The sequence below is a fragment of the Vulpes vulpes genome, chromosome 11, assembly GCF_048418805.1.
Source record: "Vulpes vulpes isolate BD-2025 chromosome 11, VulVul3, whole genome shotgun sequence".
Lineage (NCBI taxonomy): Eukaryota > Metazoa > Chordata > Mammalia > Carnivora > Canidae > Vulpes > Vulpes vulpes.
The window spans coordinates 95,666,175-95,693,518 of NC_132790.1; the positions used below are offsets into that span (position 1 = coordinate 95,666,175).

The 27,344-nt window shown below is 37.0% G+C and overlaps 1 protein-coding gene across 3 annotated transcripts in view; it reads left to right on the forward strand.

Annotated features, from left to right (window-relative positions):
* Nucleotides 1–646: 646 nt before the first annotated feature.
* Nucleotides 647–27,344, forward strand: part of TSC22D2 (TSC22 domain family member 2) — a 47,398-nt gene continuing 20,700 nt past the window's right edge. The window contains exons 1-2 of one of the 3 annotated variants that reach the window (XM_072727124.1): nucleotides 647–2,830; nucleotides 13,998–14,069. In XM_072727124.1, coding sequence (XP_072583225.1) covers nucleotides 891–2,830; nucleotides 13,998–14,069 — 2,012 coding nt within the window. In that variant the 5' untranslated portion in view covers nucleotides 647–890. Of the gene's footprint in view, nucleotides 2,831–13,997; nucleotides 14,070–25,685; nucleotides 25,845–27,344 lie in introns of all 3 variants that reach the window. The other 2 variants (XR_011995305.1, XM_072727123.1) reach the window with 2 other exon arrangements.

The following is a 27,344-nucleotide window of genomic DNA, read 5'->3' on the forward strand; positions in this document are numbered from 1 at the left end:
GAGCTGCAGCCGCCGCTTGAGCAGTTTGAATTTCCAGTTTCTCCGGGGTCCGCCGACCGGGCGCACCGAGGAGGAGCCGAGGGAGCTCCCGCCGCTCGCTACCTCACGCAGCCGGAGCGTCTCCGCTCGCCGGCCCGCCGCCGCCGCCGCCCCTCAGCCTTCTCAGGAGCCGCGCGGGGAGGCCGCCGCCGCCGCCGCCGCCCGCGGGGTGGCTCCCCCGTGAGGGGAGGACCGCGCCGGCCTTCCCTCCCCCGGAGCGGGTTTCCGCCGGAGACGGCCGACATGGCCCCGGGGCTGAGCTCCGGCTGACGCCGGGGAGGAGCGGGCCGCCCGCGGACCTTCAGCCCGCCCCAGCCCGCGGCTCCGGCCGGAACCCGGACCCCCCGGCTCCGGACCCGCCGCTGCTTCCCGGCGCTGACGAGCCCGAGCGGGGCCGCGCCGCCCCTCACGCCGCCCCTCGCGCCGCCGCCCTCCCGCGCCCTCCCGCGCCCTCCCGCGCCCGGCCGAGGCCTGCGGACCGCGCCGAGCGCCGAGCTGCGCCGACCACGGCGGCCCCGGCGCCGGGAGCAGGAAGCCGGCGGCCCGCCCCTGCCATCGCGCCCGCGCCGCCGCGCAGGGGCTTGAATTGAGGCGCCGCGGCTGCGGGAGGCGACGAGGAAGGAGGAGCCGCCGCGCGAGGGCGTCGGGGGGCAGAGCCGCAGGAAGCGGCGCGGAGCGATGTCTCCCGGAGCGGCCGGCGTCCCGAGCGGCCGGGGGCTCTGAGCAGCGGCCGGCCTCCCCGACCCCAGCGCGGACTCGGACTTCGCCTCCCGGGGGCCCCCCTTGCCGGCTTCCGGCCACCTCGCGGAGGAGCCGGCGCGCCTCTCCGCCCCCCGCCGGCCTCCCTCACCATGTCCAAGATGCCGGCCAAGAAGAAGAGCTGCTTCCAGATCACCAGTGTCACCACCGCCCAGGTGGCCACTAGCATCACGGAGGACACCGAGAGCCTGGACGACCCGGACGAGTCGCGCACAGAGGACGTGTCCTCCGAGATCTTCGACGTGTCTCGGGCCACCGACTACGGCCCCGAGGAGGTCTGCGAGCGCAGCTCCTCCGAAGAGACGCTCAACAACGTTGGGGATGCGGAGACTCCCGGGACCGTGTCCCCGAACCTCCTGCTGGACGGACAGCTGGCGGCCGCGGCGGCGGCTCCCGCCAACGGAGGAGGAGCCGCGGCGGCCCGGAGCGTGGCCGGCGCGCTGGCCGGGACCCCGGCGGCCCCCTCGGCGGGGGCACCGGGCGCCCCCCCGGTGGGGGGCTCGTCCGCCGGGCCTGGGACTGCGGCCCCAGCACAGCCCCCCACCACTTGCAGTTCCCGTTTTCGAGTCATCAAGCTGGACCACGGGAGCGGGGAGCCCTACCGACGCGGCCGATGGACGTGCATGGAATACTATGAGCGGGATTCAGACAGCAGCGTCCTGACCAGGTCCGGGGATTGCATTAGGCACAGCAGTACTTTCGACCAGACTGCGGAGCGGGACAGCGGCCTGGGCGCCACCGGAGGGTCGGTGGTGGTGGTGGTGGCCTCCGTGCCGGGGCCGCACGGGCCCGACTCGGGAACTGACAGTTCCCTGACTGCTGTGTCACAGCTACCCCCGTCGGAGAAAATGAGCCAGCCCGCCCCGGCCCAGCCGCAGAGTTTTGGCGTTGGGCAGCCACAGCCACCGCCGCCCGTAGGTGGGGCTGTGGTTCAAAGCGCGGCTCCGGTGCCGCCGTTCCCGGGAGCCGCGGCCGGGCCACAGCCAATGATCGCGGCCCCGCAGCCAAGCCAGCCCCAGGGAACCGGCCCCGGCGTCCTCCCACAGGGCCCCAATGGACAAGGGCTGCCGCTGACGAATGTAACCCTGCCGCAGCAGCCGGGCCCCGCGGTCGGCGCTCCCGCGACGCAGCAGCCCCAGCCGTTCGCGTACCCCCAGCCTCAGCTACCGCCCGGGCATTTGCTGCCAGTCCAGCCCGCGGGGCAGAGTGAGTACCTACAGCAGCACGTGGCCGGCCTGCAGCCGCCAAGCCCCGCGCAGCCCTCGTCCGCCGGCGCCGGAGCGAGTCTCCCCGCGGCCGCCAGCCTTCCCGTGGGCGCCGGCCCGACTGCCGCCGCGGTGGGGGCGCAGATAATGGGCGTGGCTTCCCTGCCCGGCGAGGCCGTGGCCCCGGGGCCCGGACCCGCGCCCGGCGGACAGGCGGCGCCCGGTCAGCCGGCCGGAGTGCCCCTGGCTGCTCTTGGATGCGCGGTGCAGCCGGGCCTGGTCCCCCCTGGGACCGTGCAGCCCCAGTCCGTGCCTCCGCCGCAGATGGGTGGCAGTGGGGCGCCGGCAGCGGTGCCCGGCGGCCCCCACGCCGTTCTACCCGGAGTTCCAAACGTGCCTGCAGCCGCGCCCGCTCCAAGCGTGCCTAGTGCGTCTACCACCTCCATTACTATGCCAAATGTCCCCGCGCCGCTGGCCCAGTCGCAGCAGCTGAGCAGCCATACGCCCGTCAGCAGGAGCAGCAGCGTAATCCCGCACGGTGGGCTGCCCTTGGCGCCAGGCACACCCAGTGCACCGACGAGTCTACCGCAGGCTGACCTAAGCCAGTTCCAGACTCAGACCCAGCCTTTGGTCGGGCAAGCCGACGATACCAGAAGAAAATCAGAACCCCTACCTCAACCACCACTTTCTCTCATTGCTGAAACTAAGCCTGTCGTGAAGCCTCCTGTTGCAGATGCCCTGGCCAACCCCCTTCAGTTAACACCTATGAACAGTCTCGCCACCTCTGTGTTCAGCATAGCTATTCCCGTGGATGGCGATGAAGACAGGTATGGAAATCTTCCTTAAAATACTTGATAGGAACCCTTGACCAAACATTAGTTTAGAGTGCAACTTAAGAGTTCTTCCCCCCCCCCCCCCCCCCCGCAGTTTGAGAGGCCCTTAGCATTTTTTAATTAGACAAATTGTGTTTTTAGTCAGGTTGATTTGTCAGGTTTTGAAAAGGCGTTAGTTTTAGATTGCTAATGTAAAGGTGTGTGATGAGAGAATTGGTCTTGTCACAGTCATTTAAGAGCACTGAATTGGATGAGGATACAACGTTTGTTCATTCAGAAAGATGGGTTTAAGCTTAATTTTCTCGATTTACAGGTGCTAACTGGTAGATTATGCCCCATAGCATTTTCTTAGGTAACAATCACACCTGAACGCTTATGGCAGAGTTTTGTCAGTGTGAGTTTGGAGACCAGGACATACAATTAGAACTTTCCCATTCTGGAAAACCAGAGGTCATATAATAGGGATAGATCCATGTAAGGAATCTCCTCCAGTGTGTCTGCAAAGGCTGGAGAGAGTGGTGAAATGTCATGTCTGGCTTTGAAGATCATATCGTCCTCCAGCCTTTTTAATAAAAGAACATAGAAGGTCAGGAGGCTTCCCAGTGACATCGTTAAGATCCCCCCCCCCTTTTTTTTTTAAAGCAAAAGGTGTGTTATCATCTATCAGTTTTTTGTTTTGTTTTGTTTTGTTTTTACTATAGAAAGGGAGGTATGAAATAAGACTCTGTGACAGTAGTAAAAGCTACAGTTCTTGAAGTTAGAGTAATTTTATAGTAAAAGTGTTCATGCCAATAATTGGCTCCCTCTATTTAAGGGATGCTTTCTTAATGGTTTAAGTGAAAATTGGTGTATTGCCATACCAATTCTACAACAGTTGATGTTTGGTTATGGTTCAGTGAGGATTTTAAGTGGTTTTCAGGAAATGTTACCAGAAAATTTGACACACATTGCAAATTTTTAAAAACCGACTTGTTACAAAGCTAAAAATTACAGAGAAGGTTTCAGGTACTTTACAGTTAAGCATTTATTTGCTGGAGTTTTTTCTTTTGAGCGAGGTTAATTTTAGATATGTTAAAAGCTGTTTTTATGGATTTCTAGAATAATTGGTATGTAGAACAATGAGATCTGTTAAAGCTTTTTCTTCTTGTTTCTTCTGAGTTCCTTCACATTCTTAACTTTTCATTTCTAATTAGCCCTGAATTATTGTTATATACTTCTGTTGGTTTGAAAAATGCTCACTGAAATCATCTTCTCTGCTTTTTGTAATTCAAAGTTCATCTTTTTTTGTAGGTGACTTGCTTGTTGGGAGTCTTTTTTCCATTTGAGAACTCTTAGAGAATACCACGTGTCCCATAAGTGAGCCCAGCTAGCTAGTCATTGAGAAATTTTATATGGATGGGACTAACCAAGTAAAGAAACTGATTCCACAAGCCATTCAGAAAAATCCCTCTTTACATCTGCTCCCATATTTCATTTTTCACACATAGGGGCACATCTGAAATGCAGATTGAGTTTATTTGTTCACCTTTTGTAAGAGGCAACAGATAATCTTCCCTTTTCTAGCTGCCAGAAGCCAGGTTTTTCTCATGGGTTGGTAAATAACCATTTGCTTGCCTCTCTGTTCCTATTGTACATTGCCCCCATATCTGAAGAAATGATGAGTGGTTTCCCAAACCACACTCCCCTCATAAAACACAGGCACATCTATAAATGAAGAATGTATTTTCTCTCCTCTTCACCACCTCTCTGTTTACAGCCTTTGTAATTAAATTCCCCAGAACTTTAATAGGATGATATGGCATGAAGCAGAGAGCTCTGTTCACAAATGGAAACTCTGGGATGTATTCTTTAGGGTATGACCTCAAAATGCAATTATTTATCCTCTTAACTTTATTAAAAGGGTTAATTATTTTTGAGAATCTTATTTCAGAAGGTGAATGAACTACAGATACTAACCGTATCTGTTCTTATCAATTGCAACAGTTAATCCAGTGCTGGGGTTTTGATGTGTGTGCAGTCCTATATTAAATGTGTTACTTCCCTCCCCCACCCAGTCTTTTAAAATCTGCATTGCTTATCAAATATCCATTTCTAATTTTTGTTATACTCTTTCATTGGTTTTTAATGTAACATGCTAGTTTTCAAGATGTAATCTTACACATTTGACTATTTTGTCTCTGGACCAACACACCTGGTGAAGGAATAAATCCATTAAGTAGAAAGTTTTTTGTTTTTGTTTTTAACGGAAAGCCTTTGTAAAAGGGAATTTTAAAGTTGTATGCTTGAAATTAAATAACAGTTTTTCTAGGCGTATGCTAAAATTACTGAGATGACTATTTTTGAGGAAAACGTACCAACAAAAATCATAATTTTAATATGATTTGGGGTTGCCTTCTTAAAATCTGCATACAGTTTTAGTTGCAGTCATTCATATGTAAAATAAAACATTGGAGTGACAGGTCTTGAGTAATTATGACTTTGTGAATGGATTGACAAATTTCAGATCCTAAAATTTTGTGAATAGTTGGCTCTTTTAAGTTACTGTGTTAGTAACTAGTTTTTTGAGAAAAGGAAGGAAAAAGGAAGATTAACAAATGATTGAGTTTCTTCAGTTTGATATATTGAAAACTATCTTGTGATTTTTGGCTCCATTACCATAATACAAGGCTTCATTTTGAGACTATTTTTAAAAAGAGGACTTTATAGTAATACATTTTAGTAATACACCTTTCAAAGGGCTGATGGTTGTGTATAGAAAGCAAGAATATATTTTAAAGTTCAGTTAACACTGCTTGTTGACTCTATATTAGTAATTACTATAAAGTCTATATATTATTCTAGCCTTTCTCATTGGAAAGGCTTATATAGTCAGTTGTTTCTTTAAACTGATTTTGTGTAAACTGGAGAATATTGTAATGGTTGAAAATAGAGTTCATAAAAAAGCCACTTTTCCAGTGAATGTTACAAAATTTGTTTAAATTACTTACACACTTAACAGACCCCTTTTTGGTAAATGGGGAGAGATGCAAAATATTACTGGCCCTTTTGGAAAGGGAACACAGTACAGATCGTTTTCCATAGATAGCTGACCAATGTGAACCCTGTAGGCCACATTCCAGGAACTCTTATGAATGGCTGCAATTGTGAACTGTCAGCTACAACCAAGGATTGTTAGAAACCTGATTGTAAGGATCCCTTAGTGGTATATATCTTTATATCTTGTTTAATGACTTTATTTGTGTAGCTTGCTAATGACTATGATTAAGTATTATAAATTGTGAATGTTAAGTGGTGTACCCTGGTAGGTGCTATTACTACTAATTTTGTTTATACAATTATATGTATATCTCAAATATATACACACATACTTGTGCAGGTTTTTAACTTGATGATTAAGTGAGATTATATAAATGTATAAGAGCCAGAACTGTCACTCTTTATTGTATAACCTATAGATGCTTATTCTAGAGCTCTGAAAGTCTCACTGCATTTAGTCTTTACAAATGAAAGCTCCTTAGGTGAATTCTGTATTTCTTGGGAGCTATGTTTCTTTATCAGTATTGAAATGTGGACATAGTTTTGCCCTTCCAGCTTTACAGCTGTTTAAATCACACACTGCATGTTATCTTATGTACTCTTACCCAGGATTTTGTGATCAAAGTGTGAAATCCTGTGTATGAGTGGTGTTATTATTTAATATGAAAAGTGATGGATTCATCAGAGTGCCATACTAATTACTAAAATATACTTTAGTCAAAAACATGGCTCTAAATAAAGGCAATTATCATAGATTTCCAGAAGGATTGATGGTCCAAAAGTGTATCAGTAGGAATATGGCTTTAGTTTTGTTTTTTTATTAACAGTGACCTATATATTGTTCAAAAGTTTTTATGAACTAAATTCTATAGGCTGTACATTGCATAACCTTTAGTAAACATAGGGGCTTATATGTGTGTGTGTAAGGCACACTCTAAGTAACTATTTTAGTAACACTATTTTTTCCTTGTAGGGGGGAGTATCTTGAATGAAATTGCTTTTATGAGAAGTCCTTTTTTTTTTTTAATTTTTTTTTTTAAATAATACTAGTACTGTGCTGTATATGTTTTCTACTTCCTGAGGATAAGTGTAATATTAAACTGTTTTTTGAGAATTTTGATATCACTGCTTTGGAAATAGTAAAACATGATACTGGATTTATAGATCTGGTATTTGCTAATTTGAAATAGAGTTTAGTCTTTCTCTGCACCAGAAGAGATTGGAAGTAAGTCATGCGCTTTAGTGTTCTAGTAACAAAGAGCACCCCCAACAATCAGATGGTAAAAAGACCAAAATTAGTCTCTTTACTGAGGAATGGTTTTGATAGGGGAGTATAAAAAGATCTTGACTTTTCTTTCCTAAAATAACAGAAGTTGGGGCAGGGGGAGGTAGAGAGTGATGGCAGATAACCAAGACAGAAGAAAATAGAGCAAAATAACATGAAATATGGGTCTCAGAAGGAATTAGGAACACTTATTACTAGTGAAGAAAAGGCATCCAATTCCTTTTTTAAATAATTGTTTTAGACTAGTAGGTATTTCCTTTTTGAACAAATACTGTTTATTTCTTAATTGCATTACTCTTTAAATACTCCTTAAGTATGAGGAAGAGGGGGTTTATAAAAACAGATTTGTCTATTTTAATGTGGCCTTAATGATGATGTTCCCTAAGTAGTTTCTTGTTAATGGGAAGAGCAGAGTTTTAATAAAAATTTGTAATAGTTGACAGTATTTAAGGGGTATGAATAGCAAAATTCCTGACTTGCAATAAATCCTTTATGTTAGTTTTTTCTTTATACTAAACCAAGTGGACTTGTGATTTGAGGCTGCTCTTTTATGTGGTCTAATAAAATTACTGCATCCACAAAGAATGTACATACCTGAATCATTGGTATAATTTGGGTCTTTCCCACAGCAGTTCTTGAACATACCAGATTACTCAATATTTATTAGATTCTTAATCTGGCAATCTGGCATAGCTCAGGGCAAAAACCCCTCCATAAAGATTTAGGAACAGTAACCAATTCGTATCATCCCTATACATTGTTCTATGACTTTCATAATATATTTTAATGTATACATTTGAAGTTTGGCTGATAATATTAAGGATATGTTATTTGCTTATATCTCTAAAAAGTATGTTCATAATTTCTGCTTTTAAACAGCTGAATTAAATTTCATTCATGCTTCTCTGGGTTGCTTACATCTCAAACTTAAAGCCCAATATTAGACTTAGTTTTATTTCTTTGTACCCTACTAACATTTGTTAAAAAGAATGAACTCTTATTAAGTTGTGTGTTTATATGTGACGGTTACATTAAAAATCTGCAGATCAAAAAAAAAAAAAAAAAAATCTGCAGATCATTGAGTAGGACATACACTAAGCCCCATGTTAGTTGGAGTAAGCAAGACAAATAAGTGAAGTCCGAATGTTAAATTACTTAAAGCCTCCTTTCCCCATGAGCTTTCGCTAAAATTTGATAAAATAATATTAATGTATAGATAGAAGAGAAACTGAAATTAATATGTCGATTATTTGTAAATAACACTGGTGTGTTTTAAATGCAATTTTTAACGTTTTAGGCAATACTTCATTATTAAACAAGTAAATTGTTTAATCTGTGAATGAAAGATGCCCAAAGCAAAGTTTAAAACTAACTAGTTTCTAGAGGAGAATTAGAATTAAGTTTTACTAAATAGTTTTGTAAGTTAAACCAAAACCCATCTTTGTATTTGAGCTACCTAGCTTTTGAAAAACAAAAAAGGAGAGGGAGGCTCTTGGTCAAATAGAATCAGTAGAGTGTTTAATTATGTTTTAGCGTGTAATGTGAATGACTGTTACAGACAGTGGAGTTGGACATGCCTGGGCTGAAATCTCAACTATGCTATATACCTGAAGCATTTTTTGGCCTTCAGCTCTCATTATTTAGTCTTATAGACCCCATGTTTACCCCCATATGAAAAATGAGGATAATACTTGTGTTGGTAAGGTTGAGAGGATTAAATGAGCTATACAAATAATTTGTCAACAGTTCCTATATAATGTATGTATGGCAAGCATACACATCACCGAAATATTAGCAATTGCATAGTCCACAAACTGCTCTCCCAGATCACATCCTAACATGCTATAAATCATAGCAAGGGTCTTCAGTTTTGATCTGAAAGTATAATTGCATGGTATGGATGTAATCAGAGAAAGGGAGACATTGTTCTAGGCCAGAAAAGTCATGATAATGTAAGATTTATAGCAGTTGTGTTCTAATCCTGGCTTTTCTACCACTTAGTCCTTTTCTTTGGTTAAGTCTTTTATCTCCGTTTTCCTCATTGATAAAGTTAGAATTTGAGACTTGGGCAGATTTTTAAGGTTCCCCGTGTATGACTCGATACATTTAGATGCGTTTCATAAGAGAGCTTGCCAACCTAAACCTTCCTGCCACCAGACTATCATGTGACCAAAAAAACAAAGCTTGCAGATACTCATCAAGTAGGTTGAATGCCCAAGAAAACACTTAAAGTGACAGTATGCCATTCAACTTTGTGTTCTCTAAATAGTAAGTACTTGGATACAGAATTGAGGACTATCCTGCCCTGCCAAGATCTCAGATTATATGAAAATAATTATCTAATGTGTACTTTGATATACATTATAGGCAGTGGTAGAGTAAATATAAGGTGCTAATCAGAACAGTTTAGGACACAAAGCCAGATTTAGTATGGGGAGGAAATAGACTGACTCCTGCTTAAAATTATTATCTGTTTAGGTAATACGTTCACACAGCTCTAAATATACAACAATATAAACTGAAAGCCTCTGCACCTCTGTCCTCCAGCCACCCAGTTTCTATCCTCAGCATCATTCTGTTATTGTGCATTCTTTTAAAGACAACTCTTAGACTGAATTTTTAAACGGGTGACTTAGGTTAGGTCACTGATAAGAAAAAGATATGACTTTCTGAGTAGAGGAAGATGACAGTTTGTGTAACAGTGTGGAAGAATGAGATGTCAGATTTGGGAAATGATGTGATTAATTTGACAGGAACCAGAGTGAAGGGCTTAAATGTCATGGTGAGAAATTGAGGTGTTTTGTTGTTGTTTTTTATTTTTTATCAGAAGTTTATGGTTGCCATTAAAGGTGTTTCTTGAAGCTTTTATTATTAAAGTAGTATGTATCTTGGAACCATTTCATTACCCTTTTCAGTGATTGTTGTACTTATCTTAATAATGTTGGAATATTTGGTATCCGTTAAGATACTCTGCCAAAAGTAGATTTTTATATAGCATGATGTGGAAACTGTAATCCTATATTAAATACAAACCAAGCTTAAATTTTGTTAGGCCTTATGGATGCATAATCTCATTTCAGCAACTGTAAGGAAGTGTTCCTCCCATTTTTATGGACTAAGGAAACTGAGACTTTGAGGATTTGACTTACATAGTTATTGAGTAACATTGCATAGATTCAGAGTGAGGCCTTCTGAGTCCAAAGCCAGTACTTTTGGATATTTCCAGAGTTAGTTTTGTTTTATTAATTTGCTGATTATGAGATGGAGGAAGGAAAAGCTTCTCTAGCTACTGATATTTTGTGTTGTAACCCTTTACCTAAAGGATATTTTTAATCATTTTAAGTGGAGATGGCCCTTGTTCCTCTGCTTATTGTGTTTCCCTGGCTTCTATTTAGAGATCTTTAAAGTTGAGTTTTGACATAAGGGAAGAAAATATTTGCTGAGTTCAGGGCTCATGTACCTCATCCTTTAAGCTCCCACAATGTTTGTAGTTTAGTTTTTAGGTATAGTATATGTCTTTGTTTTTCCTCTGTTACAGTTACTCTACAAAGATAGTATCTTAGCAAAGCAGGTAGATATGTGTCACATTCTAGTCACTCTGTGATGTACTACTTTCATGTACTCAGAAATTAACAGGACAGGTTATTTAGTATATAAAGTCAAGGGGAAAAGGATATGTTTTGTTCATTGATTTTGAAAAATGTCTACAAATGAGAGAACATTTTCATTTTTCATTTATGTGGCTGAAATAAATTCGGAATAAACCACACCTCAGTCTTCCTAAGAAGTGCTTTCTTGGCTTTATATTTAGATCAGTAGTTAACATTAACATCAAATATGTTATTAGAAAACTGCTTTCAAGTTTTATTTCTTGGGCAGAAGAGAATTTGTGACCAAGTTGGATAAAATTCATTATATCTTTCTAATAAATTTTTATTAATGTCGGTTGCCACTTGGTGCCTTTAGATTACATAGACTGTAACCTTGAAATGATCCCCATTAACAGTGTTTTCCTTGGGCTTTTAATTTCCTCAATTTTATGTCATTCCAAAACAGAAGTCTTTGATGATCAAGCCCTTCAGTATTTACAAATGGCTCTTTTGAAGTTCTTGATCAGCTAGGTTTTACAGACTTGTTTAACCTATGCCTATTAATCAATATTTTGAGAGTAATTGTTGCTATTTGCTAGAAATCCCTCAAGTTTATGGAAAACATCCCTGCTGAAGTATTCCAGAAACCAAAAATGTCATGTTTTATAAGACTTGTCTAAATGTTTATCTTTGGAATCTAGACTATTTAAATTTTTCTAGAGTACATAGATTGTATTACTCCATATGGCTTCTTCATTCTGAATGTATGTAGAAAGTGATTCACTGCCAGCTTTTGCAACCTAAATCTATTCGTTCTGACATGTTCTGAAGACTTTAGGTTCATTTGTAGTATTTTATTTCATAGGTTCCTTTTTTGCCCCAAGATACACAACTAACTGCAGATATGTTCTTTTTTCACTTCTACATTTGACTTATGAGAAACATTTCATTTTTAGAGTCTGTGCTGTAAAAATGCTGGAGTCTCATAACTTAAGTTATATGATTTCATTTAAAACCAATTTATCTGGCATGAATTTGATTCAAATTAAATATATATGTATGTATTTTTCTAAAGTCAGGGGATCTGAAGGTTTTTTTAAAGAATGTCATCCTCATAAATATATTGTAAATACTCTTTAATGAATTTTAAATTCCAGACTTGCAGAATAACATCTAGGTTTACTCTTATTATTTTCTCATATTTACTACTTTCCTCTTTGAGTCACTCTGTTTTAAATCCAAGGTCTCCAAATAGACCTTTGTGAGTAGCAAACTTGTCCTCATATGGTCCCGGGTAAGCCTGGAATTTAAAAAAAAAAAAAAAAAGCCAATCGAGTTTTCAGTTGGTTCAGTTGTCTTTGATTTAATTTGTGAGACTGATTTCCAAGTAAGTACAGTGGGGAGAAAAGGGCCTGACAAATATATCTTGAGAGGATCCAAGCTGTTAAACAGTAGTTAGCAGCCTCTTAATCCTTGATATTAGTAGGTCTTGGACCTAGTCTAGAGAAAAATAGAGAAAGAGTTAAAAGAATGGAAAGGAGTTTAAAGTAGATAGAGCAGGCAAAGAGAAATACATACACTGAAGATGCCAATTAAAGCAGTTGCTTTGGTGATACTCTGGCTTCTAGTGTCTTGTCTGCCTTTCCTAATTTTGGATCATCTAAGAGGTACCCTAGTGTTAAAAAACGCCTTTTGAAAAATGTATTTTTAAAAAACTCAGTAGATGACACAGTAAGGCTAATCTGAATTTTGAAATCATGGAATTTATTGAGCATTTGTTCTGCTTGTTGATCATTGATACTTGATTGGTATTCCAGTAGAATTTGGAAATCGTTTTCTTATCGTACTAGTAATGTAGAGACTTTAAATCTTAAGGTGCTTGTGAGGGTCTCAGAATTGCCATGTTGTATTTGAACTTCATTTTGGTGATAAAATAATAGCCATTATTTGTTGGCCATTGATTATATATACAGGGAGCTTTATATATAGTCTCAGTTCCTTAACCACCCTGCAAGGCTTAGATCATAATATCACCATTTAACTGAAAGAGACAAACCTGGAGAGGTTAATATTGAACTCTACTGTATGTTTAGCATAGTGGTTTAAGAGCATAAACTCTAGGACCAGATTGTTCCCTACTAGCTCTCTGTCATCAGTCAAGTAACTTCTATCTGATCTGTTTCCTTGTTGATGAGATGGGAACAATAATAACACCTACCACTTAGGGTTGTTGTAGAATTGCATTAATAAATGTAAAACACTCGGAATAATGTCTGGTATGTAGTAAGCACTTATGTTATTAACTTGCTGTTAGTTTGCTATAGCATGGGTCAAGGATTTTAGAGGTAATGTGACAAGTTTTTGTTAGCTCCCTAGTTTTGTATAGATTGGAGTTGGGGAACTACGGGAATATGCTGAGGTAGATGGGAGCTATTAGAAAGCAGGTTTGTCAAAAGGTTAGTTAGTAGTCCCTAAGAAACTACTCCAGAGCTGTGAGGTGAATCATGAAGGCTGGGAGCTTGCCAGGATGAGCCCATTGGTTAAGACTCTATGGTTATAGCCCTAGGGAGTGTGTCTCTAGGGAATGGTAGAAATAGATGGTGATTAAGATGTGGGAGCTTTTACCTCTTAAAGGGGCATTACTAATGCAAGAAATTAGAAAGCTGTCATATAATTGCTGTGCCATGTTTTGCCCTAATCCAGAGAAACCACATGTAAATAAATGGATTATGAAGGTAGAAATCATATCAAGTTCATCCCAGAAAAGGACTCAATTGTTCATCATCAAACCCGATCAAATAGATCTGAATTTTTATATTATGAAGATGTAGTAGCTTAATTTATTTTACATGAATATCATACCTGGGAACAGCTTTGCTAAACTGCTAAATGTTTAGAGACTTAAAAAGGCATCTGATACAGAGTAGTAGCGATTAGGCTATGCACTGGTCCCATTCACATGAATATAAACATAGGTGCACACACATAATTGGATGTTATTTTATCTGTATTAAACCCTTTCTTCTAGAACCATAATCCTGAATTATTGTAAGGGTCAGCTGGATTTCATTCGGTTTTTTAATTTCTTTCAAAATGTTTTTAAGCAATCTTTTATGTAGTGTTTGTTTTTTTTTTATTAAAGCTGTTACACAATATTAGAAATCTAAAATCTTCCATCTTTTTTTTTGAAAAGTAGTGATTTTACTGTACTTTCTCAACCTCATTTCCATTTGATTCTTGGATCTCACAGGAATCCTTCAACTGCTTTCTACCAAGCGTTCCATTTGAACACGTTTCAGGAATCAAAGAACCTCTGGGATAGGTATGAATACTTACATATGGAATGCATACATACAAAAGTGTATGCATGAATTGCTTTGCACTGTACTGGTTTCTCATCATTAAACCTAAACTTTATATGTCATTTTAGGGGGGGAATCATGCGATATCTAGCATGGGACAAAGCAGCAAAATAAACCAAAAGAACAATCTATATTTTAAATAGAATATAAACATACTTTTCTTTTTACTTCACTTTTAATTATATTTACTTTTTTGAAGGATTTACAGATTCTATTGAATTTTATTATATGAAATATCCACTTAGCCTTGTATATTTTAATGTAAAAATATATTCTGTAAAATAAACTACAGTTAATTTACTTTTGTCCTATTTTATATGCTTTCCCTGTAAATGCCTTAGTGACTCAAAGCAAAATGTTATTTCATATTAAGAAATTGGAGAAATTACAAGACCAAGGTATCAAAAATAGTCATTGTTGAATCCTGTTGAGAAACTAACATCAAGCTTCTTTGTTAGATTCCCTAGACCTGCCTACTTTACTGTTTTGTAAACCCCTAAAACAGTTTTTCTCTTAGAAATGCTATATACATTTTGTTTTTAACTTTGTAAAATATAAAGTCTTAAGAGTTCATTTATAGCAAAAGATAATTTGGTTTATCTTTCTGCTTAACACACATTTTAAGTAGTATATGCTCTGTTCAGTTATTTTGCTGAATATTTATCAGTGCTCCATCATTCTGTCTTTAATTAATAGAACAAGCACAAATGCTATTTTAAAAATTCACACAAAGCTTCGTTAGATTCTTTTAACTCTGCCTGGCAACGCATTTGTGTCCTCTGGCATAGTTTGGATACTACTCATGGACTTAACTCCATCTCTTTCATTAGAAAAGAGTATTGCTAAGTGCATGTACATGTCATGTTCAGACATGGTTTATATTGCCTACAAATGGTAACAGTCTTTTAATTCTTAGGCTTGATTTGTTTGTGTGTTACTCTAAAGAGATTTTCTAACAAAACATCTTTTCAGTGAATGTTCCTTAACTGAAAATGTTATAAAACAGTTACTTACAGAGCAAGAACTTCTAAAATTTATAGTACAATGTTTATAATTTCAATTTTGAAATTATATAGCTGTATCAATGTAAATTAAGACATAAATGTAAATTGTGGCATGAAACAAGCATGAAAGTTCAGTCATTCAAAAGGCTTATCCAGTGTAGCCAGGGTGAGTACTTTGGGTTGTACTTTACTTGCCCATTAGAAAAAGGAAAAATAATATTCTGTTTAGAAATGTAATAAGAAATAGTATTGGTTGTATGGTAATTTATTTCAAATAGCTAAATTTTGTAAGCTACCATGATACCATTATTAGTAAGAGCTATTATTTTCATCAGAACAATGTAGAAAGATGTTTTATTTTTTGTAATTTTGACCTAATATTAAAGGGTTTTGTTTCATAATAAAACAACCATAGAAGTTCCCTACTCATCATTTGTTGTTACAGCCAAATACTCCTTATCTGTTTTCTTTTCTAGATACAGAAGTATTTAAGGTATCAGAAATGAGGCAAGTTGCTGTATCTGTAGTTTCTCATTGGTTGAATGTATTTTCTCTTCTCCTTGAAGCCTGTTATCCAGAGCCAAAACAGTTAATAGTGTGTTAATAGTACGTTAATGCCAAACTATAATCAGAACTTCTATTCTAGATCAGCCATTCTGCACTATAAGTTGGCCCTTTGGTGCTAAAGTGACAGGTCCAACCCAATACTAGTGGTTTCCTTTTAACTTGGCACCTTGCTTATTAAATTTTCATTAGAGGGATACCTAGCTAGCTCAATTGGTAGAGCGTGTGACTCTTGATCTCGGGGTCATGAGTCAAGCCCTAGGCTGGGTATAGAGATTACTTAAATAAGATAAAACTTAAAATTGTTTCAATTGATACGAGCAGTAGGTTAGCTTTAATAGTTCTAACTGTATGACCTCAGTTGGCCAATATCTACTACAGACTTTTTAGTAATTATATTAGCAAATAAAGTATTATTGACTATACATTCTTTTTCATTGCAGACAGGGTTGAAGATTTGTGTTAAGCTTTTAAAAATATTAAATATAACCTCTCCTGACTATGTTTGTGTTAGATTTCACCAAATTGCCTTGTTCATTTTTTTACTGTTATAAATTAAGGGTTTTTAAACCAATTTTACTAATTTGGCAAGTATGTATTTTGCAGGAATGATTCTATTAAACAGAACCATTCAAGAGCTTAAGGGACTGTAAATCCTTTACATTATCTACTTAGTTTGAGGTATAAAAATTGCTTATCACTATTGACATATACTATATTTCAGGCTTTTATTTATGAAATCATGGAACTCCTTTTCAGTAGACAGCTTTTAAGCCCTGTGCCAGTTTTCATTAAACCTGCCCTAAATAGCTGAAGATCCTTGGTTTTGCTTTACTTGAAAGACTGGAATCTTTTTTTTTTTTTTTTTTTTTTTTTTTCAGAATTCTTTTAGCAGAGTATCTTTTAATCAAAATACAAGTAATTAATATACCTTTCCTCACATTGACTCAGAGGTCCCTAATGGCTCCTTTGTTTCCTTCCCTATGTAAATTAGAATTAGCAAGTTGAGAAGTTTTCCACCCATTTGCTTCTGCCTGTATTTAGAAATTCTCTTTCCATTGATAGCCAATGCTTTATTCAGTTACTGTACTAAAATTGAAGCTACTGTCAAGCCTTCCTTTCCCTTTTCCTGTAGGTGCCATCATTGTTCTCTGTCTTGCCAGTTTGTCATTTGCAGAGTATTCAGGGAATCAATCAAGCTGAAACCATCTTACTCCAAATAAAAGGAAACCTCTTATTCCAAATAAAAGGACAAATGATACTGATAGCTCAAAAATAATACAACCCTTTCTTAGGAAGTGCAGAATGTTTGCATTGATGGTTTATTAAACTGAATAATGTAGCTGTCATAATTAGCTTTCTGGAGATTATCTTACTATAGTGATACTTAGTGATAGTCTAGCCTATTGGCATTTCAGAGTAATAACTTTAAATTTGACTTTCTACTTCTTTAAAGAACAGTCCCAAACTTAATTATTGGCATTGCTTTGTTATTAACAGCGACAAAATTAGTTTAGAAACTTACTTTACTGGGGAAAGAGCCTGGGGAACAGGCTCTTGTTGGGAGTCCTTTGTCTGAAAAAAAAAAAGCTGAGGGTAAGAATTTATAGCAAACAAATTTACCCTCTTGTATATAGCAGGTCAGTAAGGTAAAATAATATTAGGGAGGAAGAAACTTTTGCTCAGGTAGACTAAAGGAAGAAACCAGGTAATCTGCCAGGATTTAAACTTCGTTGATAAACGCTTGCAGTATTTCTGCCTTAATGAAGAAAATGCATAAGTGTAGTTAACAAATGAGAGTAACAGTTGCTAGGTGTGCTATCCCTGTGAGTTGGCTTGTCCTTCTTTATGATAGCACCACTCTTTAAAGAGATATGAATAAGGAAAGTAGTGCACATGGTTATTATTAACTTAAAATGAATGTCTAAGTTTATGGTCTTTTTTACTAGATACCTGATTTCAGTGAAGATGTTTTATTTTTTATAGTGATTATTCACTTAATCTATATGTAGTTTAAGAATTACTGGATTTTTTTAAAGTTCTTGTTTAAATCAAGCTATTTTGTGTTAGAAAACAAGTATTCAGTATTTTCTATCATTGATCCTATGAAATTTCATTTTTGAAGTTAGTAAATAAGAAATAAGCTGCTTGTATGAGATAATTTGTTTTATTCATCTGCTTAGAAGGTTGGGTTAATCTAGTTTTTGAAAGCTCAGTGATAAGACTTTTTAAAAATATTTTTATTGAAGTATAATTTGTATCAGAAAGGTACACAATTTATAAATGTATACCTCAAACTGAATATACCTGTGTAACCAAGACCCAGCTCAGACACAATATTGTAAGCTCCTTATTTTGTGTCTGTATTTATCTGGACCCAACCAGTCCAAACCTATGTTGTTATAAGGTCAACAGTACATAATTTTGAAGAATCACCATAGTGAATTGCTTTTTGGAGACTGTTACTAGTTAAATATTCTCTCCTTATTAGGAGATGTTTTATTATAAGTACCTTGAGGATGATAAGAACCTGAACTATTTTTGTAAGCACCCCAAACATATTCTCTAATAATCCGTCCTTTAGTACTTACATAATTTATTAGGTGATTACATTTTGACCTATTCCAGTTACAGACACCCAGTAGAAGATAATTAAAGACATGATGATGTTAGAGGACAAAGTTTAGTGACCTGTCACCTTGTAGGACTGGATCTCAGATTTATATAAAAATCTAAGGACATGCTTATAAAATATCCAGACATTAAAGTAGGAAGTTATAGCTATTCTTGGATGATAGCATTTATAAATATAACAATATGAAGCATATGAAGAGATTGAGAAATTGGCAGAACTTGTATGTAAATTCAGGAAAGTTGAAATTTAGGTTAGAATGAAAAAATACCTAAAATGTATTAGTTGCCTGTGTTTTACAGTATTGATTAGCAAGTGACAGGCCTGTCAAAAAAGCTAATGTAATTTTAGGCAATCTTTTTATAAGTAGAAAAAAGAGGAAAAGATAGTGACAGATGTATTGTACTCTATTTGTATAGGATAGTTACTCTAAATACAAAGGTAACTAGAAATTCTACCTGGACAGCCAGGGGGTATTTCAACAGAGGCTTTGAGCTTACTTTCTACAAGTAGGTGCATTCCTACAAAATAGTCTTGCCATCACTACAAATTAATATTAATACAATTAATAATTTTCTTCCTGGCTATGTCAGGAATGATGACCTTGAATGAGGCTTAAAGCCAATTATTTTTAAAATCCTTATTCTGTAGAATTATTCCCCCTCCCCCCCCACACACACACACACATACACACACACTTAGTTCTAAATGGGAAAGAAGAGATAAGAAAAACATTGGAATTGAGCTCCTTGTTTTGTCATTGTTGGCCATGATTATCAGAAAACCTGAAATAGGGTGCCTGGGCGGCTCATTTGGTTAAGTACTTGACTCAGTCTCCCTCAGGTCTTCATCTCAGTTTAAGCCCTTTGTTGAGCTCCATGTTGGGCATGTAGTAGGCTAATTAAAACCTCAAAGAGCTGTGTATTTGCTTAATGAATGAAAGACTGGCAAACTCTTAGGAAAGAATCCCATATCAGAGGTAATTAAGGGGGGGGCAGTCACAATAGGGAAAACAATGAGCTGGGTCTTAATAGGGAAAAGATATGTAAGAACTACATCACATGATTGAAAGTGTTGTCATTTAAAATTCAGACATTTTATGTCTCTCAAGTATAGCCTGGAAGTATTGGTCAAAGCTTCTTTAGGAAGTGGCTTTTTGAGTTGGAACCTGAAAGGTGCATAGAATTTGGTCATCAAGGGAAAGCGAAAATTCCAGTTAGAGGAATTCAGCCACTGTGAAAGTACAGGTCATATATGATAAGGATGGTTAAATTTGGTGCACAAATCATTTGAAGACAACAGAGAAGAGATATTTGATTGGACAGAGATCAAAGATAATAGAAATGTAATGAAGACCTGAATGAGGCAATCAAGATGAGGAAAGATCAGTTGTCAGAAGATAGGAATTATGTGATGTCACAACTCAAGAGATATGCCAGGGAAAAGCAGTCAAATTTGATTCCAGAGTCTCAAACCTAATTGACTGAGGAAATGGTGGTACTGTTAGGAAATATTAGTGAAAGAATTGGTGTGGGAAGGAGAAAATAATAATGAGCTTCTTAATTTTAGTTACTTTTGGATGAGTTGAGCTGGTGGAAAATCAAGGTGGAAATACTCAAGGTATAACTAGAGCTGCAGACCTGTTGGAGAAGCTAAGGCTAGAAGAGATTGAAGACCATTTATTTATTTGTGTCATTATTGTTATTACTATTGCTATTATTTTTTTAGAGTTCAAGCTTTAGAAAAGGCTGAGATTGCCAAGAAGTAGCAGAGTAGGGTAAGAGGATCAAGCCAGGACCTTGGGAAACACTACCTACTTTTAGAGAACAGGAGAAGCTCTGAAGAAGACACGTGATCTTAGAGACTAGAAGATTCTGGGGATATTATTTACTAACCAAAAAGAGAATATTTGAATGTATTTTTTTAAAAATTTCAAATTTACAGAAGAATTATAAGAATAATTAAAAACTCTCCAGTAATCTTACTGAGATTGAACATTCATTAACATTTTGTCATACTTGCTTTATTATCCTAAAATTATTTAGGAATCCTTTAAGAGTAAGTTGTAGATACCCTGTCCGTTTGATCAAAGAATACTTTTAGCATATGTTGCCTAAGAAGATTATGTTATATGACAACAGTTTAATTAGCAAACTCAGGTTTGATATATTGTTATCTAATATGTAATATACAGTTTATATTCAGATTTTACGGTTGTCCCAGTGTCTTTCATGACATTTTTTACTTCATCCAAAAGCCAATACAAGACCACAGAATGCATTTAATTATCAAACACTTGTCTTTTTTCCTTCTGTCTTATATAGATAAATATTTTTCTTATTAGTCTTCAGTAGAACTATCTAAAGTTTGAGTAGACTTAAAGGCTGTATTATAAGGGGTGTGGAGCAGAGATAGGCAAGATGCCTAAAATCCAGCTGAAACAATTACTGGGACTGGGAAAATGTTATAAGAAGATGTCTTATTTCTCACAGTTTGGAGGGGGGTGAAAAGGAGAGAGGTAATGGCAAGGAGAACATATTAATGTGGATGTGTCCCTTGGAACAGAAATTGAAGTGTATTCATGCACCATTTTTTTTCTGTATCGTTTTATATACATATATATATGTATTAAGTTGGGATTCTAATTATCTGGAATTGGAAAAAGTAGTTAATTTGAAGACATTTTTAGTTACCTCTTGGGCTTTACAAATTATATAATTGCTATCCGTTATATTCTGTTGTATCCTCGTAGGTTCATTCTGACAGTTGCCTAGGGTTGATTGTCTGCTGCCCAGATTTTTAACCATTAGGTCTGCATCTCATTGTTTGATATGCTATTTAGTGGATCCTAAGCATTTCTTCTCCTCTCTTAGCTTTGCTGTGGTTGGCTAAAATGGGATACCTGATATACTGACATTATTTTCATCACATAACCAGACTTCAGAATTGATGATGAAAAACTGACAGCTCATCCATTATATGCTTCTGCTCATGTGTTTACCACCTTCTTTAGTTAGTAAATTTTCTTAACATAAGTGATCACAGCCTACCTTGTAAGGTCATGGTTATTGTTTTCAGGGTGGAATTTGAGAAGCAGTTGAAATAGGTGAAAATAGTTGGTAAGGTCTTGTTAATTTACTTTTACTTTTCACCAGAATAGTTTAAGTAAACCAAACCTTTGACTAGAACAGAAACTTGTGTGAATTAACGTGTAAACTAATTTGCTAAACCCAATTTATTTTTTTCTGCAGAATCTAGAACTCTGTAGCAAAGCTTTTTAAGAAAAATCTCTTACTGAACTTGATCAGATGAGAAGGATATTTAAATATAGCCTGAAGTTGTTGAACCAGAACAAACATATGTAACATCTGTTTTGTTTTCCTTCCAGACTTTCAACAACTTAAAAATTCAAACTCACACTTCTTTCAGTGTATTTAAAAATACAAAATACAGTGTATTTTATCTGCAGATAGTATTTTATCTGCAGATAGTTTGGCAACCTTTTGGGAAGAAAGAAATATTGAGTGGAATTATTTTATATTTTTGTTTCATTCATTTGGGTTGCTATAGATGAGAGAAATGGCTGACTATATTCTAGTTGGCATTCTCTTTGTGTGCAAATGTGCCCACTTGTACCAATATTCTAAATCACTCAGATCAAGATATATATATCATATATATATATATATATATATATATATATATATATATATATTAGATGTTTGTGATTGATATAAAGCATTTAAATGCATTAGCTTACCCAAAATTAGCTCCTATGTTTAGGTTTCTGTTAACTATTTCTAAAACTTTTTTCATATTTTACAGAAACAAATTTAAAGTGCTAATTTAGAATATATATTCATTGATATATATCTTTAAGAAATAGCATTCTTATGCCATTTGTTTCCGGGTTATTTTCAAAGTTTAAAGATCCTTAGTTATAAATACTAAAAGGTTTGGAAGGTGCTCATTGTACTTTTTTTTTTTTTTTCCTGTTTTTAATTATTTTTGGCCCAGAAAGAGTGGTATATGTAACTTGTGTCTTGGAAGCCAAAAATTGTATCTTATATGACATATCTACCTGGTGATATGTCCAGATGAAGAAGGTATTCTTTCCCTAGGTCTACAGACTATTTGAAGGGTAAGGAGGGAGAAGAGTTGTATTGTCTGGCTAATCTTACCACTCCTTCTGTTCATGGTGACTATTGACAATTGATCTTCAGAAAATTACTTTGCAGCACTTTTCTATTTTAGATATTGCTAACTTAGTTGAAGAGTAGTTGTATTTTCTAATGTTAGCTGTTATTAATGAAAGCTCAGAGTCAAATATACAGCTTTCTGTTAACAAAGCCTGCCATTCCTTATCACCTATGTATTTGAATAATGTATAACCGGCTTCCACCTACTGTTTTACCTTTTTTATCTTCTGTCCCAACCCCCATTTCTATTTATTTTAATCCTCTGTATGCTATTTCTACTCCTTTTGAGAAAATGAGAATTTTAAATCATTTGTGAATGAACATGATCTATTAAAAATACCAATAACCTATCTTGTTAGGTGTATTTTCTAAAGCTGTATGAATGAAATTTTCTAAGCCATGTATTTTGCATTTCTTCCACTAACAGGTACATTTGCTATGATGTATAACATGCTAAACACCTTTTCGTATATTTCTCATACTTAGTTTTTAACATAGCTAATCATCTTAAATTATATCTTGGCTCACCCACAGATACATGAAGTTTCCTATAATTGTGTATGTCTTTTTATATGTGAATTTCTTAGAACACACAGTGTTCGTATTCTGTTAGATATGTTTGGACTAATTTTTTTTTCGTAAGCTTATTTTTGATATTCCTAGCCTCATTTTCCCAATAAGTAATCTATGGAAAGACTATACATACTTTATTGGGAGTCATACAGGATTGGCCCATTTCGCCCTTTAAAATTCTTCTTAAAAATAAGCATTTCTGATGTTTAGGGAAGCATGTCTAGGGTTTCTCAAAACAGTGTAGTGAACTTTTTGAAGAAGGTGGTTTACACTTGAAAGTGAAATTTTGTACCAAACAAAGCAAAGCATATTTATTCAAATAGCAAGTTCCTTTAGGAACTTTGTAGGTTTTACTTAATTTCACATACAAGTTTTCAGATGACTTGGAAATTGCAGATCATCCACCTTCTTACCCCTATTTTCTCTACTTTGTTCTCTATCAGCATAAATTTGCCATAAAAGTAGCTAAATAATAGTAAATTTAAGCCTAGTTCTTGCCAAACTATACCATACAACTTAGTAGCTCACTCTTAGGTAAATGGAATTTTTCCTCCTCACAAATTAAAAAAGAAATGATAAACAGCAAATATTGAGGATTTGTTTTTGATAGCAGGCTTGTCAGAGATTCAAGATGATTGATATATTAGAACAAGCTTCTAAATACTCATTTTGGGGAGAATTATAATTTTAAATTAAATTTTAAGGAATATCGAATTAATCTTAACTATGTTCCTCTACAAACACCTCAGTTACCCAGTTTTCAAATTTTTAATAAGGATTTCCTACACATTGGAATTAAGTCATTGAAACCCTTCAAAGTTAACCCCTGTAGTTGGTAGCAACTAACTTTGAAAGTGCATGATGGGGAAAAATCTGATAATGGAAGCTTTGTATTTTTAAATGTAATACAGTTCTTAAGTCCTAAATTTACCATGTATTTGTATAATGTACACACCCTTTAAAAATTGTTTTCTATAAGCTTCATAGGGAAAATAACTACATTTACTTTATATGACTGGTTTTAATTCTATATTCCAGAGGCTTTCCGGGCATTTATCATAAAAAATGTTTATTGTTGGCAGGCCCTTTAACAGAGGGTTGGTAGTCTGCCCTTAAAATGGCCAGTCTATCAGAGGCTTTACAGACAAGCCAAATTACCAGCATTACAGATAGATATATTTCAGGAAGCATTTACTTTGCTGCATGTGGCTGGGTATTATATCTTCTCTTGGGACTTGCCCCATAAGAGTAAATAATCAAAAGGATTTTTTTAATTTATGGTAGTATTTTGGTTGATAGGAGACAAAAGTTGCATAAAAACTTGCTAACAAATGTTTTGGTAATATGTTGATGAAATGACCACAACTTTAAACTGTTGCTTATCCTCATCAGTATGGGTTTTTGCCTTCACCAGGTGATTACATAATAAGGCTGTGCTTTGACAAAAGATAGTAAAGTTTTATGATTTTATTTAAGTCAAATGTGTTGTGAGATTACATTTGGAAAGGTTATATTTGTAAATTGGAAAAATCCTAATCTTCAGATTGTGTGGGAGACTTTTAAAGACCATGCATAATAGAAAAATTCCATTAAAAGTTAACATCTGTAACAGCATAATTCCAACCCCCTATATTTGGGTCAAATATTTCTGGAGATGGCCACAGAGTTTCCTTACAATGCTATCTTTGAGTTTTCTATAGCTTTGCATATATTATTGATCTTCCTCAATAATGGCTTCCTTTCCCCCCTTTCCTTTGCCCCATTGTGCCATTTTATTTAGGGGGTTAATTTAGGCAAAACTATGCCCATAAATATGTGGGTTGCCTTTTTCTGTGGATTACTGACAACTAAAAGTAGAAATGAGTATTCACACTACACAAATGTTACTAATATTACCCTTCAACAATTAAAATAGATGCCCAATTGAAAGTTTTCTTGTAAAAATTTAATGAATATAAGATCATTCTTAATGAAGTAGTTTTTGCCATTATTAAATATTCCTATCCCTAATTTTGTTCTTTGCTCATAACAGATGAGCTATAGGACCACTTCTGAACAGGATACATTGTTATGTCTGTTACATAAAATGCATAATAAAATTTTATTCTTTCCATCATGTTGTCTAATTTTAAAATTTGGGGTGGTAGAGACAGTCTAGGATTTAGGTATAAAAATTGAATGCTGTCTTGAGCATTTAAATGATTGGTATGGATTATTATTGATCCATCCACCTGTGTTAGAAGTTTAGAAATTCATATGGATGTGAGTCAGATGATAGACTCAAGTGCCATTCTGTAGGACTTCAAAAATGTCTGTAGTAAGTTATGGTGTTAAATCATAATTTCTGGATCATGATCTTAAACCTTTAATTGGTTCCATTTCTCCTTGACTCTTTACTAACAAGTATTCCTGATGGCCTGAAAGTCCATGTTGAAATATACAGTTTGAAGTATCCAGATTAAATATGAAATTATTTTACATTTTAAAAAAATATTTAAGTACAAAATATCAGTTGTGTAATCATGGTAAAACATAAAACTTTGCTATAAAAGATTTTTAAAGGCTATTTGATTAAAACACTTATTTACTTAAACTCTTTGCTAGAATTTTTTTTAGAATTCAGCATCGGAGGAGGAATGTGACATAATAATGATCGAAAGCCGAAAGTTTAAAAGTTGTGATGCCCTCACATGGTTGGAGGGTTATTCTAGCTTCTAAGGACTGAATGTTGTCCACAAGAGTGTCTCATCAGGTCATAAATTGGTAAGACTTAATGGATTAGATTTTATGTATTATACCTGATGTTATTGTATTGAGATGAATATTTATGAACAAAATGAGCACATTGTATAACTAAGAGTATAGTATTAAATATAAGTTCAAACTTGGAATTTTAAATACTTGGGAATATGTCATCCTTTCAAATTTCGTGAGGCTGAAGGCCGTATCTTTGCAGTGGTGTTTAATAAATAATCAGTTTAAAAAATAAAGTGACATCCTGTATTATAGTAACATTATTTAAATATTGCTCTGGCATCTGCTATAGGTGCTTACAGTGTAGTTAAGAGCCCCAAATACTTTCTAGTTATTATCACAGGAGGTATTTGAGAAATAATATATTAATCTTTTATTTAAAAAAAACACCTTATATCCATTTTCTTCATAAAATATAGTTTAAATTACTCCTATTGCTTTTGGGATTTTATTTTTCTTCTCGATGTCTGTAAAACTAAAGCCAGGAAAATTTTCTCAATTCTTATCTTGAGAATCAATATCAAATGAAAATGATACAGTAGAAGTCAGTATACTTTTTTTATTTTCCCTGAAAATAAAATACTTCCTTTCAGCATTGTATTTATTCTGCTTGGAAAACAAATTTTAATACTTGTTTTATATAGTGTCTTACTGCTTTGTTTTACACAGCTGTATTTTGCAGAGGACTCTTAGAATAATACAGTTTAGACTAGGATGAGATCTTAATCTTCAACCTGAAGATCATATCTTGCAAGTGAAGAAAAAGAGCTTGGGTTAAGTTATATGTCCAAAGTTGTAGAATTAATATTTTCATTAAAGTATGGCATACATACCTATAAGTGTTTCGAAAATTATTTGAAATTATTGAATAGGCTACCATATCTGGTTTAAACTTTATCCTTAACCAGAAATATGTTAGTCTCTCCCTCGCATACATGCATCTTGTCTTTTGAATAATATTCTAAATTGTTTCTGATATGGTATTCCAGTCAGTGGTCTGGAAGGAAATGCAGCAAACTAATAACAATTGTCCTGTATTCTATAAACTTTTAAATTTTTATTTTTCACTTAGTACAATAACGTTACCCACCCAACTTGGGTAATTAGGAAAATCTAATTTCTTTAGTGTAGGATATCCGTCTTTAGTAGTCAGTGGATGGGGTACATCTCAAAGGACCATGAACCCTGTGAAATATTGGATAGAACTTAATATATATTCAGTTTTTGATGAAAAGTTCAGAGCATTTGCCAGATTTTCACAAGCAGTTAAATGACATTGCTAATGAATACATCTAAGAGACAAGCCTTGTTATGTACCCAAGTACATGATGTAGGAAAGAAATTTTTAATGAGTATGCTGATTCTATAACTCTTAATTGAATTTAATCCAAGGCTAGTTTATTTTAAGTGATCGTTAGACTGATGGAACAAATCAGACCCTACCCACTTTTAGCTTAAGAATTTCATACTGTCAGTCCCTGGGCTCAAATGTTGATTTCTCCACATAGT